Raw genomic sequence first — 20522 nt, 5'->3', positions numbered from 1 at the left:
GCTCGCGTTTCAGGCGTCCTGAGAAACAGAGAAAATCGCTCGGGCTAGCATTTCATACGTCCTGAGATACAAGAAAAAAATCGCTTGGGCACGCATTTCACATGTCCCGAGATACAAGAAAAAAACCACTCGGGCTCACGTTTCACACGTCCCAAGAAACAGAGAAGGCCGCTCGGGCTCATGTTTCATACATCTCGAGAAACAAAGAAGACCACTCGGGCTCGCGTTTCACACATCCCGAGATACAACACCCCAGGGCCACGCGTCACGTGTCCTCAAATAAAATCGCTCGGGCTCGGGCTTCGCACATCCCGAGATGAAACCCGCCCAGGGCCGCGCATCACGCGTCTTGAGATAAACAACCACTCGGGGCCGTGTTTCACACGTCCCGAGATGAAACCCACGCAAGGCCGCGTTTCATGCATCTTGAGATAAACAACAGCTCAGGGCCGTATTTCACACGTCCCGTGGTAAAACCCGCCTTGGGCTACGTTTCACGCATCTTGAGAAACAAAAATCGCTTGGGGCCGTGTTTCATACATCCTGAGATACAACACGAAGACAAAGAGGAATGAGCGTGCGATAAATGCACAAAATGAGTGGGTGCGATAGATGTATAAAATAACTATGTGCGATAGATGCACGAAGTGAATCAAAGTGAGAATGCATGTTCGATGCGAGATAAACAACGGCATGTTCAATGCAAGAATGAAAAGCATATTCTATGCATGAGTGACATGAGCATGTTCTATGCACAATTCAAAAAAGATACAAGGGATGCGTGCAACATATGTATATGAGAAATACATATTCGATGTAACAGAAGAAAAAAAAAAGATGGAAAATATGCTATTTCGATTAGACTAAAAAAAAAAAGCAATAATTGATGCAACCTCCGATTGACCTCTCGGAGACTTTACAGCAATAAGATACACTTCGTGCACAACGACAAGTGGGACACAGTCACGCGCCGGAACGCGGTTGTAAGCTCCCAAATCAAGAACCTTTCATATACCACTCAGGAAATAAAACAGCACTAGAAAACTAGAGAGGGCCACCGGCCACTGGAGCGGGTTGCCGGCCACCTGCCAGCCTTGAATTACTGTTGCCGGCCACAAAAGTGGCCTGCCGGCCATCAATGGTGGCCTATCGGCCATCAATGGCAGATTGAGGGCTTTTTGGACATTTTGTCGCGGGTCTTTAAGTATAGGGCTTGGGGCCTCATTTCCACACAACTACACATCCGAAATTCCTCCCTCTCTCTCTTTAGGTGCTTTTTCTCTCTAGATCCGGGCTTTCTATGCGTTTTCCAACACCCCACGCGAAGTTTATTCGTTAAACCCTCTTTGTTTCCTCCGTTTTGAACCGATTGAAATTTGATTTCGATGTTTTTTCTTGAAGTTTCACCACTTGAGGCTTGTTCCCCTTGAGTTTCTCTCGGGTTTTGTACCTTTTCCCAGGCTTTGACTTTTCTTTTCATTTTCTCTCTCCTAGGGTTGACTTTTTCCAAGTTTGCCATTTTTCTTCATTTTTCAACCACTTTCTCATCTTCTTTCTAGATGGCGGACGATCTATCCCATGACGAAGCTCCCCTTGAGATTCCATCCCAGTTATCACCTCCGGTAGAGATAGAGGCGGATTACCGTTGGGAGTACGCCCCTTCGATCCGGCGACGTACCATCCCCAGACACATGCACTACCACCCGGGGATATTAGGCATTTCAGAGAGTTCACGCGACACGTGCCGAAGGACCTCTTACTGCGGGAGCCAGACTCCCATTTGCCCTATGGCGCCACCAAGGTACACACTGTATTCTCATGCTTTCTTCACTTTACATTGCATTTCTTTCTTTAACTGTATGCCTTGCTTCAACTATATGGTTACACTGTATTTCTTGTCTTATGCTACATTTCTTGCCTTAATCACACTCTTGCACTGTATTTCTCACACTGCCTTTCATCTGCATATTCTTATATCACTGTATATCACTGTTCTGATCACAGGAGGACTCTCACTCCATCAGGGGCTACGGAGCCACGACAACGAGTGATTGGTATCTGGACCTCACTGCAGGCGTATGTGATATCATCGATGAGGCTGGCTTCGGCCTGTTCTACACTGGGCTATCACGCCACATCGCGAGCCGACCACTTCTTGGTGCACTGGTGGAGCGATGGTGGGATACCACCAATTCCTTCCACTTTTCTACCGCGGGGGAGATAACGATGACTCCCTATGGCTTCTCCATGCTCACGGGCGTAGAAGTAGAGGTGATCCGATCCCGTATAACATAGATATGAACGAGTGGAAGGCTGTCTGGATACAATTCCTGGGAGCATGCCCATCTCTCTTCAGACTGGCCATAGTCCGATACAGCTGGTTCGCTGAGCACTTCTATGGGAGAGAGCCACAGACCCTAGAGGAGATTGACCATTATGCCTGAGGCTTTTTGATGTTCCTCCTTGGTACCACCTTGTTTGCAAACAAGTGGAACACCGTAGGACTGTATCTACTGAGCGCTCTGGTGACCCTACCTCAGGTTTGGCTTTATGACTGGGGAGGAGCTGGCCTCGCCACACTATATGGCTACATGACCTCGATATCCTACAGGAGGGGAAACAAGGTTGGAGGCTATTGGCAAGCCTGGAAGGTACGCTTTACATTTCTGCTTTACATTTTCTATCTTTTATTTCTGTGCTTTCCGCTTTGCACTTTCTATACACTGTATACTGCATTCTTTACATCTATACACTGCGCTTTCTGCATTGCACATTCTGCATCCTCTGTATCTATACACTGTATTTTTGTATTCTGCACTCTGCATTCTCTGTATCTATACTTTTTATTTACTGTACTATACATTCTGCTTTCTGCGTTCTGCATTTTGCATTCTCTATATCTATACATTATATACTCACTGTTGCCTTTTCCTTGCAGCTCTAGGTATATGCGTATTTCTCAACCCTGGCTCCGGAGCTGACGGAGGAGATTCGCCCCATTGTGTCGTACTCTCATCAGTATGATAGCAGATGCCTATGTAGAACCCAGGAGACCTTCTCATTCTTCTGCCGGTACTTTGACACAGTGATTGCGGAGAAGGTAACCCAAAACTCAGTTATTTTTGCTTTATCAACAACTAACAATTTGTATATTCCCTATTTGCAAATCACCTAGCAGCCTTGGATGACGATTCCGGCTGGGGTAAGGGACCAGTACGCTAGAGCTTGGGGGGCCTCTCGTTTTCGGCTTCTGCTTGAGGGCCTAGTTTGCCAAGCCTGCTTTTTGGGCGAGCGGTTCGTGCACCAATCTATGGGTTTTCCTAAGCCAGTAGTTCCCATGCCACCCCCTAGCATTTATGAGGACTACAAAGAGCCTCTCCTTCTAGGAGATGATCCAGTTCACTATGGGCTTGGACGCTGACTACTTCCTCAAGGAGGGAGACTACTCAACATTCATCTAGACACACCTCATACCTCCCTTGATGAGTGCTTGTTCAGGCAAAGCAACAGGTGTCCTCATAGCAGGTGGGGCTCGAGCGACGAGGGCTAGGACTAGAGGGACTCCTCCCGCTGGACAGGCCACTGGTTGGCCAGAGATCCCGACCATGCTAACATGCTGGAGGTCGATCGGGATGGCCTACTAGATTCCGATCGAGCCGGCGGAGGCCAGGCATAGATACGTCAGAGCTCGCGATGCACCTTCGGTATGTACCACATTTTCTCTAGCTTTCCATTTTCTTTCTGATATTTGTTCCTTCTGGATATTGATTCTTCCCAATACTTTTATAGGCACCCCCGGAGTACATTGAGGAACTGCTTGAGCTACTGGCTTCGTTCGAGGGCATGATACTGAAGAGGGAGGCATTGCTCAGTCTCCATGGCATCCAGGTATTTTTCCTTATTTTCTGCTCGCATTTCAGCATTTTTCACACTGTTGTGCACATCATTCTCACTGAAGCACTGATACTCATATCACGGTATGCATTTTGCCCCTTGTCACACCACATTAATATGCTACACTGACACACTGTACTGTATTTGTATTGTATCTGGCTCATTGTATTCCACCACTTTCATCATACTACATTCACAATCATACATTGTATCTGATATGCCAATACTGTATCTTTTTAGGTTCAGGTCGTACCGAGAGCACCAGCAACGGTGACTGCACCTGCACCATCACCATGTCCTTCAATAGCAAAGGGAAATGAGAGATGGGCCCCAACACGCAGCCGAGAGGAGTGTCGTGATCGAGGCCGAAGAAGCCTCTCGGAGCCAATGTTAAGTGATGACGATGCTGAGACTAGTGACTCCGGGAAGGCAATGAGTCTACAGTCTGAGTCCTCTGAGAGTGGAGATGATGGTGGCTCGAGATCTGAGAGCGAAGGTGACGACGCTGAGGACGGCTCTGGAGCAGAGAGCGGAGACGATGTCGACTCTAGTTCCAGCTCAAAGGTAAAGTCAGACAGCGGAGCCAATGGGGATAGTGCCCTAGAGTCTTGTCCTCCGAGGAAGAGGACGAAGAGGGCCTCTCGGGCATGAGGTTACTGGCGTTGATTTTTGTACCTTTTTTTTTTGCTTAGTTTCTTTTGGTTGGTAACATTAGTACATTGTATAGCACCAGATAGGTTTTATTGCTTTAAAACTTGTACTCCTCTTTTGTAAAAAACCATAATAAGAATAAAACCAGCGCAGGTTTATAAAAAGTGTTGTTTATTTTTGTATCATGAGCACCATATATGCATGAAATGGACATGGAATCGACTTTGCGAAATTGAGAACTTGATTAAAAATAACATTCTTACTCGGGTAATGAGCCGACCAACAGCTAAAACAAAATAGTACTCGATAAATAATGCAAAAACAACTCGATTAAAAAAAGTAACAACTCGATAAACAAAACAACCACGACTCGATACACAAAATAACAAAAATTCAAATACAAATATAAACAAAGACTAAAACAAAAGGACAAAAGACTCAAAACAAGACCACCCAAAATACAAAAAAAAAAAAAAAAAAAAAAAAAACACGAGACAAAACACAAGCTGCCCACATTTTCCAACACACAGGTGGACAGTAGGCCAAAAGAGAGGCTGCCGGCCAGAGGAGAAAGGCTGTCGGCCATGGATGAACTTTGCCAGCAATCAACAGTAGCCTGTCAGCCATCAGCAGTGATGGCCGGCAGGCCACCAATGTACAAAACCTCCAAATTGTTGACAGTTGGCTTCCACTCACTGCCTTATCTTCTACAAAAGCTTCACCTTCGTCATTTCTTCTCCAGAACTCATTCTAACTGCTGTTTTTCCCACAAATGGAGCCATTTCTTGCCCAAAACCTCACGGATTGGATTACAACTTTGGACAGCTCGAAAAAGGTAAATTTTTGGGCTTCGGCATAAATGCACTTTTTCCGTTAAGTCGGACTCCACTTTGTTTTCCGTTCCTTCATGTCGCGGCTAGATGCTGGAACCCGATTACACACGTCTTGAGCTTTGAAGGACAAGAAATGTGCCCGACAATTGAAGAATTTCAAGCGTTAATGGAATCCCGTCGCGATGAGGAGATCATGCCTCAGTCCCGTTTTGGCCGCTCCCAAGCTTTGGGACGGATGTGTGGGCTCACTCTGCACGAAGCTCGATCTCTAGCCCACAACAAAGAGCTAGACATTCCCAGTTTGATTCGTCGATTTTCCAATGCCGGTGACCACGGCGACCATCTTTGGCAGGGTTTTCGGCAACATGCGCTCTGCTTATGTATGTTGGCTCATTTCCTTCTTGCCCCTAGTTTCGGCAGATCTAGCATTCACTTGATCGAAGTAGCCCAAGGTTTGAAAGATGGTAAGAGTTGCATTGGCTTGACATTGGCCGAGACTTTGATGGGCTTAGACGCCTTCCATCAACGAGACACTACCAGATTTGCGGGAAGTCAACTACTTCTTCAGGTAATGTTTCCCACCTTTTCTAACATGTGTTTCTCATATCTCTCAGCACTCATGCTCTATTTTTCTCTAAAAGCCTTTTTCTCACTTTTCTTTCAACATACATTTCTCTATTCTTTAATCTCTCTTTTCTTCCATCCCTCTCCAGGTGTGGCTTATGGATAAACTGAAGGTAGTGGGTTCTTGCCCTGAGTACTCAGCTCGAGGTTACTTCTTCCGCTACCAGCTTGTAAATTTCCCGAATGAGAGGTGGTGGTGCGAATGGATGTATAACAGGTCTGCTACTAACATAACCTGGCGTTGCCCCTGGCTTAATCTGACTGAGATGAGTTACAGCATGGCTCGACAGCCTGGTATTCAGTTGATTGGCTTGACACACTGTGTACTTTACTTCCCATTCCGGTTTAGACGTCAATTTGGGCATGATCAGACCCACCCGAAGGAAGGGGTAGAGTACCCGATTTCATTCCCTATCCAAGGTTCACACTTGGCTAGGTACCTCACTGCTTGGAGGATGAGAGAACTTCTGGCCCCTGCCCCTAGTTTCAGTTGCGTCGTTTCTGGCGAGTGTTTGTCTTGGCTTGAGAATGAGACACAAATCGGGCCCACTTTGGCATTAGAAGCTTCCACAAGCACGAGTGGAGGACGTAGGAGCACCTGACTCATCTATGCCCCTAGTTTATTGCTTTGACCTTTTTTTTCAAGTTTTTTTTTCAATGTAATAAAAGCAACTTTGATTTGTATCAGAGAGTTAGAGAACTTTGTATTGAAATCAATGAAATTAGAGTTGTGAGCACTAAAAGTTTTCCTTTTGATCCAAAAATGGTCTAAGTTGAAAAAGGTAAAATTTGAGCAAAATCAACTTTTATTAAAACTTTTCAAAACCATTTTCAAAAAGGATCACCACTTGACATGCACAGAATCGATCCTTCAGATATATAACCCCGAATCAAAAGGTCACAAATTGCCCCTTGATTGAACACCACTGCTCAGCATTGTAACCAGCTCTTCTCTCATAGTAGAGATCACAACCGAACTCTTAAGTAAAGAACGGATAAAGATGACCTAATCAGACACATGGACAAGACAGTTGAGTTGGAGGTATTTACGGCCGGACTTCAGGATGAAGTTGCCTACGTACCCCGAAGATGGAAATCAGGCCTTGTGCAGTTTGGTTCAAGTTCACTCAAGTATTAACTCTCTCTTTTTACGCTCTAACTTTTGCCAAGGCCGCCCTTTAGGATTTTCAACCTTGCGAGCTCAGTTTTTCTTTATTTCTAATTTTTTATGCTCTAACTTTTGCCTAGGTCGCCCTTTCGGGTTTTCAGCCTAGCGAGCCTCTCAGGGATAATATTTCTTCAAGTTGCCCATGTTGATCGGTTGGGAAAATTCTAAGCCATCCAGGTCTATGAGAATAATAGCTCTAACCGACCAGATAGCTTTGATGATGTAAGGACTAGTCCAATTGGATCAGAACTTGCCCTTTGGGTCATGGATGGGAGCTCGGTTGTCTTTCAGCACCAAATCCCCTTCTTTAAGATTACGGGACTTAACCTCCTTGTTAAAAGCCCAGCAATCCTGCTTTGATAACCCTGAACATGGTACAATGCTTTCAGCCTTCTCTCATCAAACAACATTAGTTCTTCAAACCTGCTCTGTTGCTAGTCCGCCTCTACTATCTGACACTCAGCCATAACTCGTAGCGACAGGACTTTTATTTCGATTGGCAAAATAGCTTCCATCTCATAGACAAGAGAATAAGGAGTTGCCCCTGTAGACATCCGAATTGAAGTTCTGCAACCCTACAGTACAAACGGCAATTTATTTGGCCAGTCCTTATAGGTCTCAACCATCTTCTATAGAATATGCTTGATGTTCTTGTTGGCGGTCTCAACAGCTCCATTGGTTTGCGGTCGTATGTAGATGACTTGTGAAAAGCCACATTGTATTTCTCCAACAAGTATATCGTTTCTTTCTTGAAATGGGAGCCATTATTTGAAATGATCTCATTTAGGACTCCATATCGGCAAATGATGTTGTTTCAGATAAATTTAGCCACATGCACTACTTTCAACACTGCGTAGGATTGAGCTTCCACCCACTTTGTAAAGTAGTCAATTGCCACCAAAATGTATTCATGCCCATTCAACCCTTTTGGCATGACTGCCCCAATGACGTCAATTCCCCAGACTGAGAGAGGCCATGGTGAAGTCATATTGTACAGCTTTGACAGTGGGATGTTCATGCGATTAGCATGAATTTGTCATTTGTGGGATCGCCGAACAAAACCAATACAATCCTCCTCCATAGTACACCAGTAGTAACCTTGCCTGAGAATCTTCCAGGCCAACATTATTTCGTTCATGTGCGCTCCGCACTCTCCCCCATGGATAGCCTCCATCAAGCACTTTGACTCTTTTTCTTCGACACATAACTTGTGCATTCCCAGATGACCTCTTTTGTACAATTTACCTCCGCAAATGATAAATTGGACGGCCATCCGCCGTATTACCCTTTTGTCTTTGGCATTTGCCCCTAGTGGATAAACCTCATTTTCCAAGAAGTTCCAGATATCATAGTACCAAGGGTTTTGATCCTGAGCTTCATCTATTACGGCGATAGTCTCGTAGGCCGGCCTGTATCTCTGTTCAATGATGATTGGACGCATCTGGACTCCAAGTGGGATGTCTATCATAGAAGATAGAGTTGATAAGGCGTCAGCGAACCTGTTGTTCTCTCTCAGTAGATGCGTGAAAGTCAGCTTTTCAAACCTAGGAATCAGAACGTCCAAGGTCTAGTGATAAATCTTCATCTTTTCTTCTTTGACTTTCCAGTCTCTGTTTGCTTGAGAAAGAACTAGGTTTGAGTCCCCGATAACATCCAACCTTTTTGCCCTTAGTTCCAAAGTGGCTTCCAAACTAGCGATACGCGCCTCATATTCTACTTCGTTATTGGATACCTTGAACCGGAGTGTGAAGGCTAAAGGTATATGGGAATTGTCGGGTGTTATTGGCAACACACCTATCCCATAACCATATTGATTGGACGCTCCTTCAAAGTACATTGTTCACGTCTTCTCCTCAACTTACAGAATGGCTTTGTCTGGAAACAGGTATTCTACCACTTCATCCCCTTCTACTGGGTGATCTGCCAGAAACTCCGCTACTGCCCTCCTCTTGACCGACTTGCAGGTAACATACTTGAAATCGAATTCGGAGAGAACAAGAAACCAATGGCTAGCCTACCCATAAGCGGTGGTTTCTCAAAAAGATATTTGATGAGATCCAATCTTGAAACCAGAATTCCAGAGTAAGCTAACAAGTAGTGCCTCAACTTCCTAGCAGCCCATACTAAGGCTAAGCAAGTTTTCTCCAATGGAGTGTAGCGGGTCTCATAATCCAGCATTTTCTTGCTCAAATAGTAGATGGCTTTTTCCACCCTATCCTCAGATTCCTGAGCAAGCATGCATCCCATCATTGTGTCTGTTACTGATAGATACAGAATCAAGGGCTTCCCCGACTCTGGCGGCGATAACATAGGCGGATTCTGAAAATACTACTTAATCTGCTCAAAAGTGAACTGACACCCATCATCCCATTGGAATTTCTTTTCTTTTTTCAGGAGACCAAAAAGTGGTTTACAAGTCAAGGTTAATTTAGAAATAAATCATCTTATGAATTGCACTTTACCTAGAAAGCCTCACACCTCTTTTTTAGTCCTTGGTGGTGGCATTTCTAGGATGGCCTTGATTTTGGAAAGATCTACCTCGATGCCTCTCTATGTGATCAAGAAGCCCAGCATTTTTTCTACTGTTACACCGAAAGTACACTTCTGTGGATTCAACCTTAGTCTATATTCTCTGATCCGTTGAAAGATTTTCTCCAAGGTGGTGTAGTGACCCTCTTTTTCTTTGGACTTGACAATCATGTCGTCCACGTACACCTCGACCTCCTTGTGGATCATATCATGTAGAATTGTGGTTACAACCCGTTGATAAGTAGCCTCAGCATTCTTTAGTCCAAATGGCATCACCCGATAGCAATAGGTGCCCCATGGCATAGTAAATACAGTTTTCTCTTTGTCTTCGGGCACCATCAAAATCTGGTTATACCCGAAAAATCCATCCATGAAGGAGAGCAACGCATGACCCGCGATAAAGTCCACTAATTCATCGATGTGCGGCAGGGGAAAGTTATCCTTCAGACTAGCCTTATTCAAATCCCTGAAATCCACACACACCCGAATTATACCATCTTTCTTCGGCACTGGAACGATGTTAGCCAACCAAGTTTGATACTCAGGTACTAGCAAGAACCCTACATCGATCTGTTTGGTGACTTCTTCCTTAATTTTCAATGCCCAATCTGGACATATTCTCCATAACTTTTGCTTGACTAGTCGAGCATCAGGGTCAAGAGGGATCCGATGTTGTACAATCTCAGGATCGATTCTAGGCATGTCTTTATAGGGCCACGTGAAAACATCTTTAAAATCTTTTAATAAAGCGACTAAGCGCTCGCGCTCCTCCGAAAACAACGTGGACCCAATCTGGACCAGATGTCGATCCTTCTCAGTACCCACATTAAAAGCAATGATTTCATCAGTAAGGGGTTTTGCAAACCTCTCCTCTTCTCGATTAATCAAAATTTTCAAAACCAAAGGTATTCCTTCCTCTTTATTTTCATTAAAATTTTGAAAATCCTGATCGATGAAATAAACAAGCGGCATAGAGAAATACTTAGAATCAGCAGCAGCATTGTCATTCATAAAGTCCAGCTCATCCAGCTCTTCGGTTACAACTAACTCAAAAGCAAAAGAAAAAGAGGACCTGGACAAGACCTTGGCATCCGGGTTATCACCCCCAGGAATACCGGACTAAGACTCAGAAGAACCGGAATCTAATACTGACTCCACAGACTGTATGGAATCAGATTCTGGCTCACTACCCGACTCAGAACTACTAGACAAGTAGCCCTCCTCCAATTGCCAAACCAGAGACGGTGCTTTAGATGCATTCAAAATGCTGCTAGATGGGTTCACACTCGGTTGGTCCCCGATCATGGAGATGGTCAGGTTATCCCCCAAGCTCTCTGAGTGAACCGGAGGATCTGAAATGAGACATGCCAGTGCTGCTCCTACTCCAAGCTTGTTGTTGTCCATGTCACTTTATATGCTCTGTTCAGCTTCAGCAGTTGGCTCAGCCTTTTCATCAGCATCACTATCTTGCAACTGTAGGTCGAAGAAGATTTCGAACCCGGGAGCACGCTGCTTCGCAGAATTCATCCAGGGCTCGGGAAAGCTGCAAAATGAGAAGTCTTCTCCCTTCCGAACAAAGTGACCATTCAACGTTCCCCGGATCAGTCTATGAATGAGCTCATAGTGTTTCCCAGCCCGCTTGGCTCTAGCTCTGCCTGCCATCTCTTCTCTTTTCCTGGCCCAATCCTCTTTGGTGGGCGTATAACCAAGACCAAAGGCATGTGGATTATGTGGCACATCAGCCAATGCTGTGACGCCTTTCTGGCCACTTCTTCCCAGTCCCATTCCTGGCACGTGTTGGAGTTTGTTAGACTGATTGGGTGCTAACATACATACCTTTATCAGCTGCCAAGATGTTCTGTACCACTCGGGCCTTGGCGAGAGTAAACCCTAAAAGGAATACATCCTCCTCGCCATGAACAATCTCCAGTACTAGTGTAGTTACCTCTGGCGGAGGATGCATGGACGAATCTTGAACACAATAGCCACTTCCTTCCCGTGAGGGTATTTTAGCATTTGGTGGAGGGTAGAAGAGACTGCTTTCACCAGATGCAGCCGGGGCCTCCCTAGTAGTAAGTTGAAGGTGGCCGGGATATCTAAGACATGAAACTCGACGTCCTGTTAAGCTGGGCCAACCTGGACTCGGATTTTTACTATGTCCATCACCTCTCTGCTAGTGTTATCATATGCCCAAATCACTTGGGCTGTAGGCACAAAATCTGCTAGTTTCAGACCGATGACATAAGCTATACGAGATGGACAGACATTGATAGCTGACCCAATATCGACCAACACCACTAGCACCCATTTTTCTCTGCACTCAACAGATATGTACAGAGGTTTTTTGTGTGCTAAGCCTTCTAGCGACAGTTCCTTGTCAGAGAAGGTTAAAGTAGGCGCAGTGCCTCCTAGGAAAACTAATCCCACAAGCTGTTTAGAAGTGGTGTCAATGGACAGTTTGGCTTTGTCCATTGCTGATAGTACAGCTTGTCGATGCACGCGAGAAGCCATGAGCAGTCCCCATATTGAAATATCGGCTTGGATCTTTTTCACTTGCTTCAGCACTACCTCTTCCTCTAACTGCTTGTATTTCTGCATATCAACCTCTCTATCTTTCCCAGAGGCCTCAGCCTGGTCCAAGTACAGTGGCTTGAAATACCGCCCATTTCTAGTCATATGATCTATCTCTTTAGTGTACCATGTGTTGTTTGGCAGGGACTCATACCAATCTTCATCGGTGTGGGCCAGAAGTAAATCATCATCCTCTCACCATACACCTCCGGCAACTGACAAACAATTGTCCGGTTCCGTTCTGATCATTTTTACATCAGAAATATCCCCCACAGGGTGTTGGGCTTTTCCAACTTCCTGTTTGTCTTGATCCCTTTATTGCACAAACTGCTTCAATGCAGATTCTTGTTCGGTGTCTGCGGTACTGACAGTGCCCAATTCCTGAGCTGAACTTTCCGCATTGGTGTTCTCTGGCAGTTTCCCGTTTTCATCAGCCATTCCGACCACTGCAGCAATTCTTGCTTCCTTTTCCTTTGGTTTTGTTTCAATTCCTTCCTCCTTGTCACGTTCATCACTCAACCACCCTGAGTTGTCCGTTGACCCATTTAAATCAAACCAGTCAATCTGTACCTTTCCTTGATCTTATTCGTCATAGAACCGCAGATTGTCTAAGTCCTCCTCTAATTTTGACAAATCAGCCAAACCTTGGCTCAGGCCATCCTCTCTAACCACACTGACCTCCACTGCTATTGGCAATACTACTTCTGGCTTGGCTTGATCAACTGGCACAATGTAGCAGCACAGATTGTACACCCCCTCACACAAGTCCTCAGAACACTCTGGCCACTGACTCGTACTCTCCTCTAAGGCTAGCCTCCTTTCTTCTGCCACTATCACCACCACGGGTTCAGGTTAAAGTGTGGACATGTCCATCATGCACAAATCTGTGCTTTCAGGAATGAATACGATCGGCCTAGGTGGGTGAGAAGGGGTAATATATATGCTGGGGTCATAGGAAAGGGCTAGTGTATGGATTAGGTTTAGGTTTAGGTTGTAAGGTGGGGGAACTTGATTGTGGGCCAAGAGAGGGTTGGTAGTTACATTTGGCTTTTGGGGTGGTGCAATCACCTTGTTGTCGATAAGATCTTGAACCTCCTGATGCAGCCTGAAGCATTGGTCAGTGTCGTGACCGTGCTGCTGGTGAAACGCATAGTACTTGGCTGGGTTGTGTTTCGGTAGGAGAGGATCAGGTAGTGGGCGAGGCTCTGATGGCTTGAGGTGGCCCTTTTTGATCAACACCTAGAGGGCTTGTGATAAAGGCATGTAGAGTGGGGTAAAGTCCTCTAGGATCGGGCCTGGTTATTTGAAGTTTGCGGGGTTGTACTAGCAAAAGGATTGTTGGTCTTGGTTATGGTGGTGACAACACTCATATCAGATTGCCGCGCAGTTGTGTTTCCACTAGTGGTTGCATTGGAACTGCGTACAAAAGGCCTCTTAGCCTGCTCTTTCTCATCAGTTATCAACCCTTGTTTTGTAGCATCTTCAATCTGAACTCCCATCTCATGGAGCTCGGTGAATGTGAACAAGGGTAGGACTATCATTTTCTACAGCAATTTCCCATGCAGAAACGAACTACCATTCTTATCTGATCTTTCTCTGAAGGTCGTATAGTCATCATTGAAGCCATGGCCCTCCACCTTGTCACGAATTCTGAGAATCCCTCCTTGGGCTCTTGACGTATTACCTCGAGACCACGAGTTGTGACCTCAATTTGTGTGTTATAAGAGCATTGTGCAATAAAGGCCTCAGCCATTTTCTCTTAACTCTACTTTACAGAATCCTCCAGCTTTATATACCATAATGCAGCTATACCAAACAGGGTCCGACCAAAGAGTGAGAGTTTCTACAATCTAGTTAGGCCCATTGGCCACAGAATGTCTGAAAATAGCCGAAAGTGAACCATGGGGTCTCGGAACCATCAAATCTATCAATATACAGAATTTTGAACCGATCTGGCAATGTCACCGTAGAGTCAATATATCCATCTTCGATGTCGGGGATTGAGTTAACACCATGTGCCCGCTTAAAAAGCTTCTCCAGCTTGTTGACCTTAAGTACAGTCAGGTCAACTTCAAATTCAAACGGAGCCTCAGTTTGATACACAGGCACTTTGGAGGCTTGTTGTGGGATCAGCTCTACTGGTTTGCCCTGATTCTCAGCCTGGGAATTAGCAGTATGGATTGTGGCTCTAGGTGCTAGGATCCCTGTAGAAGGTGCATGAGATGCAGAAGCCACTGCCAGTTATGGTTGTTGTTGTTGCAGCCTATTGATGACCTCAGCCTGGCGTTCTGTGATCTCGGCCTGACAAGCAACATCTTGCTGCATGGTTTCAACTATTTGCTGAAGGTGGTGGATTAGGTCCTCCATACTAATCGGGGGATATTGTGCCATTGGAATGGGCAAGTAATCTTGTACTGGACTAGATGTAGAAGCCTGAGCCTGACTAGGTGCAGGTGAAGTAAAGGGTGACTATTGGACTGGTGAATTGTGCCTAACTCTCCTCCATCTAGTAACCGGTGGGAGTGAAGCAAACACAGGTTGTCCTCTAACAAGATCTCTAGATCTGTAAAGCCTCATGACACGGGTCCAGAGCGCTTGGGGGATATCAAACTGTCCGAAGCAATGATGTTATACTACCTAGTAAAAAGAAATAAAACAAAAGAAAGCAAAAATCAGAAACCGCACAGTACCTCAGCTTAGATGTTAACAACACACAGATGTAATCAAAACTATAAGACTGCGCTCAACACTGAATTTTGCCCCCAAAATAGATACCCAACTTGTAACTGATATGCAAATTCCTGTATAGCTTTACTGTAAAGCATATACCAGTTAAGTGAGAGCCAAAACACCCCTATGAGGGGGTAAGGTTACCCTGACCTAGTTTCGTCAAGAACTAGGGTTCACTATTCAAACAAAGCGGTTTCACACAATCCTGCATTTGGGTAAGTATCACATCCTAGTTTGGAACAGTCTCTGTGGCTTTCGGTATGCAACTAGGCCAAATGGTCAAAAAATGTACCTCAGCAAGACAACCTAATATACCTCTCACACCGATCACCGAGAAGTGAAAGGAGGATCAAATGATCAAATGGTACAGCGGTAATCTAGATCCAAAGGTTGTGTTCCCATCGTGGCAGAGCTAGTGACCGGTCAGCCTTTTGGCAAGCTTTTCAAGCAAGCCTTTAGCAAACCGTCCAAGAATAGCAGATGGCAAACACAGTGGCTTAAACGCACCAATGCAAATGCAATGCAAAGAAACATATGTGTAGATAAAAATTCATATCATGAGTTTGGGAACTTAGGTACAAGAGGGGAAAGTCATGAATTGAGCACCCCCGCTCGCCCGATCAAAGATTGGCCTCCACTAATCATGATATGATTTCTATCAACATTATATGCTATTGTTCCGGTTTATTAGGCTAGCATTTACTATGTGATGTGCACAAACAAGGTATAGACTAGTTTGCCAGAATTGGAACAATTCAATTTCATGTTTTTTTTTTTTTTTGAAAAGGGTTTGATTTTGCCACTTAACAAAGTGGGCTTGAACGCACATTCATTGAATCATTCTAATTCAAGAAACAAGCCTTTATCCACAGGCACTCAAATAGTTTAACAAGTAAGCACTTAGCCTCATGGCAAGCATACTAGTCATGGCAGTCACTCACACTCAGGCATGTACGCTGAAGCACTAAAAACTCACTTAGTACTCCAAGCTGAGATAAAACAAAAGAGTTAGAAAAATATGCATGATACCTAACTATACAAGATGGCTAATGCAACTAAAATAGGCTCGGCTACTTAACATGTTATTTGCAACAATTTCATAGCATGCGTTTAAACACGTATTCAACGAGGTAATAAACGACAATACAAGTTTGAATGATGAACCGAGCCTCAATGTATGCAAGACAAATGAACTGATGAAAACATGCGATATGCTAATTGAAACATGATGCCCCTAATCTAACCATCAAAAGCAGATAAATAAAAAGGAGAAAGACGTAGGGTTGAAAGTCATATACATTATTACAACATTGATGCCCTTGCGCAGGAGGGTCCGAATGAATAAACTAGCTAAGCTAAACTACTTAACTAATTATTGCAAAACTTGAATAAATAATTAACTACCTCTAAGCTAATTAAATATTACAACAATTAAATAATTAATTATGCTAAGCTAATTAATTAAATAACAATAATGAACTAATTTAATCAAGTACTTTAAGCTAATTAAATAAGTACAATTTGAAGCTAATTAGCTAACTACATTAACTAATTAATTATAAAGCGATTAATTAAACTAGCTAACTAATTAATTACAACACGAATTAATTAACTAGCCTCAGTGAGTTATTAAAACACGTAAGCGCAACAACTAAATGATAAATGACTAATTTAAACTAATTAACTAGTCTGGGAAGCGAAGGAGGCCCATGCATGCTCGGTTTCCACTCAAAGAACTTCCACTGTTTGCTTCTGAAAGCCTTTGTTGCACAACCCTTGCACTAATTTTCCTCTTCCAGGTCAACTCTGCTCTGCTTCATAAGCATTCTACTTAAAATTCACTAGTGGCCACCAATAAGGGGTTGTCGTCCAACACTGATGGCCTGTAGGCCAGGAACAGTGGCCGGCCGGCCACTAATGATACACCATTTCTTGCTGCAACAGAGAGCAAACAGAGCAAAGAAAGAGTATTCTCACAGGTTATTTGTACTGTGTATCCCTCTTTATCATCAAAACAAGCTCAAAGGAGTGATACGATTGGTTCAAAGACCATCAATCAAGCAATTTCATTGCATGATGCCTAAAGAACCAAGGTGTACAAGTTTAATCAATGCACAAACAAGACTAAAAACCTTCACCTTATCATGCATGGTCAAGGGCAATGGTGACCTTAGAAAAATTGGCACATTTCATCACTTTGAGTATGAAATGCCCCAATTTTCCTTGTGTTCAAATCAACGTCTGATTTGAACACACCAAAAAAATAAATAAATAACAATTCTGAACTTGCAAAATTTTAGTTTCCATTTTTGTTTACCCATTTTAACTTACCAACCATTCTTTAACCAATTAAGTCCATTGATGAGAAGTCCTCTAAAGAGAAGGAAGTGTCAAACAAGGGGTAGTGCAAGGCAAGAGAGAGATATCATGCCATTGATAATGAACCCCCAAAAGAGGATTAAACCATTAAGCATGGATCTCAATCTCAAGCTTAAACAATCCTAACGTTGAAACAACCCTCAAAGAAAACAAAGAGTCATAAAACGAGGGAGGTTGCAGAGATTATGCATGCTAAAATTAAGTAAGAAAAACACTAAAACAATGCAATCAACTCAAACACGTGGTGTCTAAAGGCCTAAAACACCAAGCTTGTGAGGACAATTACACTAGAAGTATGCAAAACAAGACTCAAATGCAACAACAAGACAAAAATAGAGGCAAGACAGTCCAAAACAGAGGTTAAAACATGCTGGAATTAAGCTATAAAATGCTAGAAAATTAAGCTAACACATAGAGCAAACAAGGCATAAAAAGGGGATGGTAACCCCTCTAAATTTGGACTTCAAAACATGATTTTTACCACTGAAATTACTCTAAAATTCAGTGTTCAAAAGCCCAAAAAAAGATGGTTTGAAAGTGGGAAACAAATGTGGAAAGGCCTTACAAACAAGGAAGAAAGAAGGGTGAACCACCCCATTTCTTTAAATGGCCTACAACCACCAATTTCAGCCCACAAAAATAGAGTTTTTATAGCCCAAAAACAGCACAAAATCAGTGGGAAAAGAAAAGAAAAATAAGTATACAAAGCAAGTTAAAAAGGCAAGTATTATACCTCTTGAAGGGAAAACCAACTTTAGGCAACAATTTAAGCCAAAACCACCCTCGAAAGCTCCAAGAAGGCCTCAAGGAACCTCAGCTCGAAGATTAACCACTTTGCTTAAAGAGGTGTGGGCAAAAGTGTGGTGCATCTAAGCTACTATGTACAAACTTGCAAGAAAGAGAGAGAAATGTAGAGAGAGAGAGAGAGAATTTTTGCTCCAAAAATTCTAACCCTCAAAAATGGGAGAGGAGACCCTATATATAGAAAAACATGCACTTGGCTGAGATATATCTCTCCATACACATGTAGAGAGATGCAGCCAATTGTGCCAACAGCTGGTATAGCTATCAACAAAATATCTGAAAAAAGGACACTGATGGCCGGCAGGCCACTAATATGGCTGGCAGGCCACCAATAATGCTCGGCAGGCCACACTATTGGTCGACAAGGCACCAGGGTGGCCTGCAGCCCACAAAAGGTGGTTGTAGCCCACCAAAGGAGGCCTGTAGGTCCCAGGGTCTTGAGGTTTGAAGCACTAAGGTTTTGGTCCAAAACAAGGCATAAAATGGACAGGGTTTAAAGGATCAAAGACAGGGCATTCTTCCAAGGACTTCGGGCACTAAAACAAGTAGATGCAGTCATAATCATCGAGTGCACAAGCGATGACGTCCAAGTCTTGAGGACTGTCAAAAATGGGGTGTCTACTACGAGCTTTAGATCGAGTGACCATAGGATGAGTGTTAGTGTTGGAAGATGGAGGCAACACAGGAAGTTGTATGGAAATAGATTGGATAGGGATAAGAGGTGGGACAACAAGGGCAGAGGAAGAGCTGGGTAAAAGAGAGACAGAAGTAGGCTGCAGAGGATTAGAGCTAGACAACAAAACTGGACCAGGTTGTAGTGGAACAGGAGAACCAAAACTGGGAACAGCATAATGGAACAGAGAAATAGAGCTGGGAATAGCAGAACTGGGTAGAGAAGTAGAGTTGGGAACAGCAGGTCTGAGCTGCAGAACTGTAGAGCTGGGTTGTACAGCTGGAGAACTAGACTGCACAGGAGCAAATTTGGACTGTAAAGAAGCAGTAGGCTATAAAGCAATAGTATGCTAGAGAGAGACACGAGTAGACTGCCTAGAAAGAAAAGTAGGAGAAGACCAGAAAAAATGATACAAAGAAGAGAGAGTGGAAGAAGAGGCAGCTGGAGAAAGAGCATGAAATGGAAAACAATTTTCATTGAAATGAACATGCCTATATAAATATATACGACTAGTAAGAGGATCTAAATTGCATAGTTGGAGAACTAGACTGCACAAGAGCAGATCTGGACTGTAAAGAAGTAGTAGGCTGTAAAGCAAGAGTATGCTGGAGAGAGACATGAGTAGACTGCCTAGAAAGAAGAGTAGGAGAGGACCAGAAAAAATGATGTAAAGAAGAGAGAGTAGAAGAAGAGGCAGTTGGAGAAAGAGTAATAAATGGAAAACAATTTTCATTGAAATGAACATGCCTAGATAAATATATATTACCCGTAAGAGGATCTAAACACCTGTACCCTTTGGCAAATAGATGATACCCCAAAAAAATGCAAGAGAGAGATCTGGGTTGATGTTTATGAGTAACATAAGGCTTTAACCAAGGGAAACATTGATAGCCAAAAACCCTTAGCTGAGAGTAATCGGGAATAGATTTGAACAGTGATTCATAAGGAGACTTAAGAGCTAACTAAGAAGAAGGCGGTCTATTGATCAAAAAAGTAGCTACAGTAACAGCATCAAACCAATATTGGATAGGAACAGAAGCATGATGTAATAAAGCGATAATTGCGTCAACTATGTGTCTATGCTTTCGTTCAGCAACACCATTTTGAGATGGGGTGTAAGGATAAGAACGTTGATGAACAATGCCCTCAGAAGCAAGAAAATGAGTCATTTTATTATTAAAAAACTCAGTACCACCATCTGTTCAGAGGATTTTTAAAGAAGCTTGAAATTGTTTCTCCACATATGCTTTAAACTCAATGAATTTGATGCAAACTTCACTCTTATATGATAAAGGGTAAAGCCAAGTGTATTTAGTAAAATCATCCACAAAAAGAACATAAAATTTGTAAGCAAAAGTAGACTAGAAAGGGCCCCATGCATCACTATGAATTAAAGAAAGTGGTTGATGGTTAGAAGAATTAAACAAGTGAAATGGAAGCCTATGGCTTTTAGCAACACAACAGTCAATACAATCTGAGATGCTGACTTATTAGAAACAAAAGACGAATGTTTCTTAAGATGTGAAAACTTCAATAAACTTGGATGACCAAGCCTATTATGCCAACTATCTTCAGAAACAGAGACTGAGGAAGCACCATTCTTAGAACTAAGATGTGCTTTTGACTGTGGAAAAGCTTCAGCAGATGAAGATGGAAGAAAATGGTA

At 43.4% G+C, this 20522-nt stretch overlaps 1 protein-coding gene across 2 annotated transcripts; it reads left to right on the top strand.

Moving 5' to 3' along the window:
* The first annotated feature begins 1559 nt into the window (after positions 1-1559).
* Positions 1560-4710, top strand: LOC114282455 (uncharacterized). Of its 2 annotated transcripts, XM_082868454.1 has the most exons (5): positions 1560-1801; positions 2005-2651; positions 2939-3704; positions 3790-3888; positions 4135-4710. In XM_082868454.1, exons 4-5 carry the CDS (start codon positions 3844-3846, stop codon positions 4543-4545), a joined length of 456 nt encoding a protein of 151 aa, XP_082724580.1. In that variant the 5' UTR covers positions 1560-1801; positions 2005-2651; positions 2939-3704; positions 3790-3843; the 3' UTR covers positions 4546-4710. The 2 variants fall into 2 exon arrangements, with proteins under 2 accessions (XP_082724580.1, XP_082724581.1); XM_082868455.1 differs by lacking the exons at positions 1560-1801; positions 2005-2651 and having other exon boundaries at positions 2939-3100; positions 3179-3704.
* The last annotated feature ends 15812 nt before the right edge of the window (positions 4711-20522 follow it).

Source organism: Camellia sinensis, chromosome 5 (assembly GCF_055761805.1).
Source record: "Camellia sinensis isolate YWXY chromosome 5, ASM5576180v1, whole genome shotgun sequence".
NCBI lineage: Eukaryota > Viridiplantae > Streptophyta > Magnoliopsida > Ericales > Theaceae > Camellia > Camellia sinensis.
Note: the sequence above shows the minus strand (reverse complement) of the source record. Positions and strands in the feature narration are given on the sequence as shown.